The following is a 9630-nucleotide window of genomic DNA, read 5'->3' on the forward strand; positions in this document are numbered from 1 at the left end:
AATAATAGTAGTAGTTATGGTATTGTAGTAATAATAGTAGTAGTTATAGTATAGTAGTAATAATAGTAGTAGTTATAGTATAGTAGTAATAATAACAGTAGTAGTAGTTATAGTATTGTAGTAATAATAGTAGTAGTTATAGTATTGTAGTAATAATAGTAGTAGTTATAGTATAGTAGTAATAATAGTAGTAGTTATAGTATTGTAGTAATAATAGTAGTAGTTATAGTATTGTAGTAATAATAGTAGTAGTTACAGTATAGTAGTAATAATAATAATAGTAGTAGTTATAGTATTGTAGTAATAATAGTAGTAGTTATAGTACAGTAGTAATAATAGTAGTAGTAATAGTATAGTAGTAATAATAGTAGTAGTTCTAGTATTGTAGTAATAATAATAGTGGTAGTTGTTCTAGTATAGAAATAATAATAATAGTAGTAGTAGTAGTAGTAGTTATAGTATAGTAGTAATAATAATAGTAATAGTAGTTATAGTATAGTAGTGGTGATAGCAGTGGTAATAATAGTAGTAATAGTAGTTATAGTATAGTAGTGGTGATAGCGGTAGTAATAATAGTAGTATATTAGTAGTGGTAGTACTAGGAGTATAGTAGTAGTAGTAATAGCAGTATAGTAGTAATAGTATAGTAGTGGTTAATAATAGTATTAGTAGTATTAGTAGTTATCGTATAGCAGTAGTAATAGCAGTATAGTAGTGGTAATAATAGTAGTAATAGTAGTAGTTATAGTATAGTAGTGGTGATAGCAGTAGTAATAATAGTAGTAATAGTAGTTATAGTATAGTAGTGGTGATAGCAGTAGTAATAATAGTAGTATATTAGTAGTGGTAGTACTAGGAGTATAGCAGTAGTAGTAATAGCAGTATAGTGGTAATAGTATAGTAGTGGTTAATAATAGTATTAGTAGTATTAGTAGTTATCGTATAGCAGTAGTAATAGCAGTATAGTAGTGGTAATAATAGTAGTAGTAGTAGTAGTTATAGTATAGCAGTAGTAATATCAGTATAGTAGTAATAGTACAGTAGTAGTAATAGTAATAGTAATAGTGTAGTAGTTACGGTATAGTAGTAGTACTAGTAGTATAGTAGTAGTGATGGCAGTATAGTAGTACTAGTATAGTAGTGGTTAATAATAGTAGTATTCGTAGTATTAGTAGTTATCGTATAGTAGTGTAATAGCAGTATAGTAGTCATAGTATAGTAGTGGTAATAATAGTAGTAGTAGTAGTAGTAGTAGTAGTAGTAGTAGTTATAGTATAGCAGTAGTAATAGCAGTATAGTAGTAATAGTAATAGTGTAGTAGTTACGGTATAGTAGTAGTACTAGTAGTATAGTAGTGGTAATAATAGTAGTAGTAGTAGTAGTAGTAGTACTAGTAGTATAGTAGTAGTAATATTACCCTTGCACGAGTGATGCAGGGCATGGAAGCTCCCGGGGTTGGGGAGGCGTCCGTCCCTCCTCTCCCAGCGAGGGGGCGTATCCCAGTGAGGAAGGGGCGTGTCCCACTGGGTAGGGGGTGTGTCCGAGGAGAAAGGCCAGTTCTGACGGCCCGCACCAGCCAAGGCCAGAACACTGCCCATGAGGGCTCCACACCTACACACACACACACACACACACACACACACACACACACACACACACACACACACACACACACACACACACACACACACACACACACACACACACACACACACACACACACACAGTATTGTACAAGTAACCTTGTGGGGACACACAATTCACTCCCATTCAAAATCCTATTTTCCCTAACCTGTACCCTAACACTAAAACTAACCCTAGCTCCTAACTCGAACACTAATTCTAACCTTAACCGTCTAGAAATTGCATTTGACCTTGTGGGGACTAACAAAATGTCCCCAGTTGGTCAAATGTTTGTTAGTTTACTATTCTTCTGGTCCCCACAAGTATAGTTAAACACGCCCAGCGATAACACACACACCAGAAACACACACCATGACACACACACAACCTCAGGTCTTTATCTAACCTGTATAAACAGACAGCCAATGGTCACTGCCCTCCCCACGGCATCAACACTGGCCTATTACTGGGCAGTAAAAGCCAATTTATGCTTGATCCGAAAATGTGGTTGCTTCGTATAGAGGGTGTGACGCAATTGTGGATCCACCAAGAGGCACGCAGAGGCCAAATTCAGCTCCGTACCGCATCACTGTGCAGCTAACACATGTTGTAACAATGCGGAGGGCTCCGTATAGCTCTGCATTGACATGATTGGTTGAAGGTAGGTGGGAGTGGGAGATCCTGTATAAACACAATCTCACTTCCTTGGCAACTTCCTTCACAACAGGTCTACTCAACAGCTCTGCACTGCTCCTCGAAGCCAAGAAGTATAAATGGCCTGACATTTGCAGAGGCTGAAGCACTGTACATGCTGCACGGTCACTGCAGACGTGGACTTGACCAGGTAGAGCCTTTTATTATAGAACATTTAGACTGGGTAAAGCATCATGCACTTAGAACAAGCATTTATACAAAACTCATGCATTTCTTATAGAAGTTGTATTATATAACCACATACATGAGCAGGTAATGTCAGTATGGCATAATATAGGTGGTATTATAGGGTAGAGAGCAGGCATCCAGTAGACAACAGCCCTTAAATTCATAATATAGGTGGTATTATAGGGTAGAGAGCAGGCATCCAGTAGACAACAGCTCTTAAATTCATAATATAGATGGTATTATAGGGTAGACAGCAGGCATCCAGTAGACTACAGCTCTTAAATTAAAATCTTAACGTCAAAGCCAGCTCCAGTTTTCAGGATTTATTTAGACGTGGTGCAACAAGTGATTGTAATTAATTACCCGGTAGAATAGAAAACTAGCAGTAGCTCGGACCTCCTAGGGTAAGATGTAAATACACCTGGACTTAGAGGTTCTGCTCTGAAGGCTCCTCCTGCCGGAGCAGCTCCTGTGACCTTACCAGTACTGTGAAAGTATAGTAGCTTGTAGCGAGGCTGTCATATAAACACACACCATCTCTCTCTCTGCGGTCCTACTTACGTCCGATGCGACGAACCGGAGGAACGGAGAGTAGAGAAACAAAAGGAGCTGAAACAGATGAAGGTTTTGGGTGGGGGATGAAGATGCTGAGTGCCGAGGTCCACCTCCAAAAGATGTGCAACCGCAACTTCATTCCCCAGAATGTCCGCAGCCACATACTTCCCTCTAAAAACACGGAACAAGTAGTTTTGGTACCGACGACGTGTTTTTATTTACAGCTCAGAAACACCCAGATTTGTGTTTTAAACAGTGGTAACGGGGTTATTTTGGACGGTCTCGTTATTGTATATACATCAAATAGTATTTTTCTGAGCACTGGACCGGTGTTATTTCCAATCTGTCATTTTTCTCCCTTCCAGAGCGCGATGGCGGACGACGCGACTCGGAGGGCGGTGTCGGAGATCCCGCTGCTCAAGACCAACTCCGGTCCCCGGGACAAGGAGCTCTGGGTGCAGCGGCTCCGAGAGGAGTACCTGGCCCTCATCAAGGTAGGACCGGGACGGGACACGGACAGGGGCCGGTAAAACAGAAACCCGGAAGCCGAACAGGAGAGTTTCTAGCTAACTAACGACGTGTCACCCGCCGGAGCTGAGCTATCCACCCAGCTGCTAACTAACCAGCTGTTAACTAACCAGCTACTAACTAACCAGCTACTAACTAACCAGCTGCTATGATTTACAGCTATGCCTACTGAAGACAGAGCTATAGCTAGCCTGCCTACTGAAGACAGAGCTATAGCTAGCCTGCCAACTGAAGACAGAGCTATAGCTAGCCTGCCTACTGAAGACAGGTATAGCTAGCCTACCTACTGAAGACAGAGCTATAGCTAGCCTGCCTACTGAAGACAGAGCTATAGCTTGCCTACCTACTGAAGACAGAGCTATAGCTTGCCTACCTACTGAAGACAGAGCTATAGCTTGCCTACCTACTGAAGACAGAGCTATTGCTTGCCTACCTATTGAAGACAGAGCTATAGCTAGCCTGCCTACTGAAGACAGAGCTATAGCTAGCCTACCTACCTACCTTGAAGGCATTATTTTTCCCACACTATATGAATACTGCTGTTTGGTTGGTGTTTACAATATGTTGTTTGTTGTTGACAGTATGTGGAGAACAACAAGACAGCAGACAACGACTGGTTCCGCCTGGAGTCCAACAAGGAGGGAACCAGGTCTGACACACAAACACTGGTGTTGTCACGATACCAGCATTTTTACTTTGTTACTAGGTTTAATATCAAAATACTCCATACCATCTCGATACCACAACGATACCATTACGATACCACAATGATACCACAACGATACCATCTCGATACCACAACGATACCATCACGTTACTCGATACCACAACGATACCATCTCGATACCATCTCGATACCACAACGATACCATCACGTTACTCGATACCACAACGATACCATCTCGATACCACAACGATACCATCTCGATACCACAACGATACCATCACGTTACTCCATACCATCTCGATACCACAACGATACCATCTCGATACCACAACGATACCATCTCGATACCACAACGATACCATCTCGATACCACAACGATACCATCACGATACCACAACGATACCATCACGATACTCCATACCATCTCGATACCACAACGATACCATCTTGATACCACAACGATACCACAACGATACCATCTCGATACCACAACGATACCATCTCGATACCACAACGATACCATCACGATACCACAACGATACCATCACGATACTCCATACCATCTCGATACCACAACGATACCATCTTGATACCACAACGATACCACAACGATACCATCTCGATACCACAACGATACCATCTCGATACCACAACGATACCATCTCGATACCACAACGATACCATCTCGATACCACAACGATACCATCTCGATACCACAACGATACCATCTCGATACCACAACAATACCATCTCGATACCAAAACGATACCATTACGTTACTCGATACCACAATGATACCATTACGATACTCAATACCATCACGATACTCCATACCACAATGATACCGCAACAATACCATTTCGATACCACAACGATACCATCACGTTACTCAATACCACAATGATACCATTACGATACTCGATACCACAATGATACCATTACGAGACTCAATACCACAATGATACCACAACGATACCATCTCGATACCACAACGATACCATCACGTTACTCAATACCACAATGATACCATTACGATACTCGATACCACAATGATACCACAACGATACCATCTCGATACCACAACAATACCATTACGATACTCGATACCACAATGATACCATTACGATACTCGATACCACAATGATACCATTACGATACTCGATACCACAATGATACCATCACGTTACTCGATACCATCACGATACTCGATACCACAACGATACCATCACGTTACTCAATACCACAATGATACCATTACGATACTCGATACCACAATGATACCATCACGATACTCGATACCACAATGATACCACACCGATACCATCTCGATACCACAACGATACCATCACGTTACTCGATACCACAACGATACCATCACGTTACTCAATACCACAATGATACCATCACGATACTCGATACCATCATGATACTCGATACCATCACGATACTCGATACCACAACAATACCATCACGATACTCAATACCACAATGATACCATCACGATACTCGATACATCACGATACTCGATACCATCATGTTACTCGATACCACAACGATACCATCACGATACTCGATACCACAACAATACCATCACGATACTCAATACCACAATGATACCATCACGATACTCGATACATCACGATACTCGATACCATCATGTTACTCGATACCACAACGATACCATCACGATACTCGATACCACAACGATACCATCACGGCACTCGATACCATCACGATACTCGATAACCCAATGATACCATCACGATACTCGATACCACAATGATACCATCACGGTACTCGATACTATCACGATACTCGATACCATCATGTTACTCGATACCACAGCGATACCATCACGATACTCGATACCATCACGGCACTCGATACCATCACGATACTCGATACCACAATGATACCATCACGATACTCGATAACATCACGATACTCGATAACCCAATGATACCATCACGATACTCGATACCATCACGATACCCAATAACCCAATGATACCATCACGATACTCGATACCATCACGATACTCGATACCACAACGATACCATCACGATACTCGATACCACAATGATACCATCACGATACTCGATAACATCATGTTACTCAATACCACAATGATACCATCACGATACTCAATACCACAATGATACCATCACGATACTCAATACCATCACGATACCAAGACAAATAAAGAAGGTGTATTAGCCAAAGTCACAGAGTAGGACTTGATCCAGACAGATCTGTAGAGTTCAATATCATTACCTTTGACATTTTTTTTAAAGTATGCATCAATCAATCAAACAATTCATTTGACTTTGGTTAAAACAATCTAATTACATAACATTAATGGTAATCATTTATTTGATTGGTAAGTCTATTGATAAACTGGGTAAATCAAGATGTAGCCTAGGTCTATTCACAATACAGGTGAATGCATATTCAATAGGAGTTTGGACGTTAATTGAGTTATTGAGCTTGTTTTGGCTAATTTCACACGGCTACAGAAGGAAAAACAATCTGTTTCCCTTCCGTTTGGAAGAAGCAATATCTTTTCTAAAAGTGCAGCAGTAATGACTTCGTTCACAGCTTTGCAAACGGAGTCCGTTGGTTCGGTGAAGAAGGAGACGTGAGGCAGAGACACTACGTGGCCAAAAGTATATGTGGACACCCCTTAAAATTAGTGGTTTCTATTTCAGCCACACCCATTGCTGACTGGTGTATAAAATTGAGCACACAGCCATGCAATCTCCATAGACAAAACATTTCCTGTAAAATGGCCCGTACTGAAGAGTCCATTGACTTTCAACGTGGCACCTTCATAGGGTGCCACCTTTCCAAAAAGTCAGTTCCTAAAATTTCCGCCCTGCTAGTGCTGCCCCAGTCAAATGTAAGTGCTGTGAAGTGGGAACATCTAGGAGCAAGAACAGCTCAGCCACAAGGTTGTAGGCCACACAAGCTCACATAATGAGCACATTAACTGTTGTTTGGGAGCTTCATGAAATGGGTTTCCATGGCCGAGCAGCCACACACAAGCCTAAATGTCATGCGTCAGCTGGACTGGAGTAAAACTCACCGCCATTGGACTCTGGGGCAGTGGAAACACGTTCTCTGGAGTGATAAATCACGCTTCACCATCTGGCAGTCCGACAGATTAATGGGTTTAGTGGATGCCAGGAGAATAGCACCTGCCCGATTGCATGGTGCCAACTGTAAAGTTTGGTGGAGGAGAAATAATGGTCTGGGGCTGTTTTTCATGGTTCGGGCCCCTTAGTTCCAGTGAAGGGAAATCTTAATGCTACAGCATTCTAGACTTTGGCAACAGTTTGGGAAGGCCCGTTCTTGTTTCAGCATGACAATGCCTCCATGCACAAGCAAGGTCCATACAGAAATGGTTTGGATGGTGTTAAAGAACCCCATCGAAACCCTTTGGGATGAATTGGAACACCGACTGCGAGCCAGGCCTAATCACCCAACATCAGTGCCCGACCTCACTAATGCCCTTGTGGCTGAATGGAAGCAAGTCCCCGCAGCAATGTTCCAACATCTAGTGGAAAGCCTTCCCAGAAGAGTGGAGGCTGTTACAGCAGCATTGTTTCAACATCTAGTGGAAAGCCTTCCCAGAAGAGTGGAGGCTGTTACAGCAGCAAAGGTGGGGACTAACTCCATATTGACGCTCATAATTTTGGAAGGAGATGTTTGACGAGCAGGTGTCCACATACTTTTGGTCATGTAGAACAAAGTTGTGAAAATCAGCATTATTTTGCGTTATGGTCCAAAACAAAGTTCTAGGTTAGTAAATTGATGTTAGCATCAGCTGTATACTAGAAAGGGAAGTTAGCCTGCAAAGCTGGAAGCTACCTTCTTCTTAAGTATCTTCTTGCATTGTAAAGTGTTGAAGCCTGTATGGACATTGTGTTGCGAACGGTAATTTACAGTTTCAACATTTCTACATGATGTGTTGCATTATTCAAGCGTGTTAGCTCTCCACTCATGCTGCACAGCAGATAACAACTCAGCCCAGACTCAGAGCAGTGGTTCCTCCTCAGGACAGGCCAGAGAGCTAACAACTCAGCCCAGACTCCCAGTGCAGTGGTTCTTCCTCAGGACAGGCTAGTGAGCTAACAACTCAGCCCAGACTCCCACTGCAGTGGTTCTTCCTCAGGACAGGCCAGAGAGCTAACATGATGCAGCCCAGACTCCCAGTGCAGTGGTTATTCCTCAGGACAGGCCAGAGAGCTAACATGATGCAGCCCAGACTCCCAGTGCAGTGGTTCCTCCTCAGGACAGGCCAGAGAGCTAACAACTCAGCCCAGACTCCCACTGCAGTGATTCTTCCTGAGGACAGGCCAGAGAGCTAACATGATGCAGCCCAGACTCCCACTGCAGTGGTTCCTCCTCAGGACAGGCCAGAGAGCTAACAACTCAGCCCAGACTCCCAGTGCAGTGGTTCTTCCTGAGGACAGGCTTAAGAGTTAGCTCTAGCAATGAGAAAGTTGATCAGGGAAGAGGTGGTGTTCATGCTAGGGGACATAGGCTGCACTGCTAGACTAGACCCAGTGGTTATTCCTCAGGACAGGCCAGAGAGCTAACATGATGCAGCCCAGACTCCCAGTGCAGTGGTTCCTCCTCAGGACAGGCCAGAGAGCTAACAACTCAGCCCAGACTCCCACTGCAGTGGTTCTTCCTCAGGACAGGCCAGAGAGCTAACATGATGCAGCCCAGACTCCCAGTGCAGTGGTTATTCCTCAGGACAGGCCAGAGAGCTAACATGATGCAGCCCAGACTCCCAGTGCAGTGGTTCCTCCTCAGGACAGGCCAGAGAGCTAACAACTCAGCCCAGACTCCCACTGCAGTGGTTCTTCCTGAGGACAGGCCAGAGAGCTAACATGATGCAGCCCAGACTCCCACTGCAGTGGTTCCTCCTCAGGACAGGCCAGAGAGCTAACAACTCAGCCCAGACTCCCAGTGCAGTGGTTCCTCCTCAGGACAGGCCAGAGAGCTAACATGATGCAGCCCAGACTCCCAGTGCAGTTGTTCTTCCTGAGGACAGGCTTAAGAGTTAGCTCTAGCAATGAGAAAGTTGATCAGGGAAGAGGTGGTGTTCATGCTAGGGGACATAGGCTGCACTGCTAGACTAGACCCTCTCAATCAGTATACGACGTGAGACCCATTTAACAGAAGTTTCGAAAAATAAAACAAATTCTAGTCCAGAACCGTTTTTTATTTTCTAGTATCGGAAAAGTACCAATGTTTCGGTTTACCGTGCAACACTAACACACACACACTTTTAGTCTTAGTTACAATTTAGTAATTTAATCCTTTGTTTGTTTTAGTTATTACGAGTCGACAATTTGTCTAGTTTT

General features: G+C 43.1%; 2 protein-coding genes across 5 annotated transcripts in view; one reads left to right on the forward strand and one right to left on the reverse strand.

Annotated features, from left to right (window-relative positions):
* Nucleotides 1-3177, reverse strand: part of LOC139388354 (mitochondrial import receptor subunit TOM40B) — a 57831-nt gene extending 54654 nt beyond the window's left edge. Inside the window, exons 1-2 of the mRNA XM_071134969.1 lie at nucleotides 3067-3177; nucleotides 1418-1611 (exon numbers count right to left, since the gene is read on the reverse strand). Coding sequence (XP_070991070.1) covers nucleotides 1418-1598 — 181 coding nt within the window. The 5' untranslated portion in view covers nucleotides 1599-1611; nucleotides 3067-3177. The remainder of the gene's footprint in view (nucleotides 1-1417; nucleotides 1612-3066) is intronic.
* LOC139388355 (ubiquitin-fold modifier conjugating enzyme 1) overlaps nucleotides 2417-9630 on the forward strand; it is a 14075-nt gene continuing 6861 nt past the window's right edge. Inside the window, exons 1-3 of one of the 4 annotated variants that reach the window (XM_071134973.1) lie at nucleotides 2417-2467; nucleotides 3426-3554; nucleotides 4170-4237. In XM_071134973.1, coding sequence (XP_070991074.1) covers nucleotides 2432-2467; nucleotides 3426-3554; nucleotides 4170-4237 — 233 coding nt within the window. In that variant the 5' untranslated portion in view covers nucleotides 2417-2431. Of the gene's footprint in view, nucleotides 2468-3128; nucleotides 3319-3420; nucleotides 3555-4169; nucleotides 4238-9630 lie in introns of those variants that run through there. The other 3 variants (XM_071134972.1, XM_071134971.1, XM_071134974.1) reach the window with 3 other exon arrangements.

This window comes from Oncorhynchus clarkii, chromosome 29 (genome assembly GCF_045791955.1).
Source record: "Oncorhynchus clarkii lewisi isolate Uvic-CL-2024 chromosome 29, UVic_Ocla_1.0, whole genome shotgun sequence".
Lineage (NCBI taxonomy): Eukaryota > Metazoa > Chordata > Actinopteri > Salmoniformes > Salmonidae > Oncorhynchus > Oncorhynchus clarkii.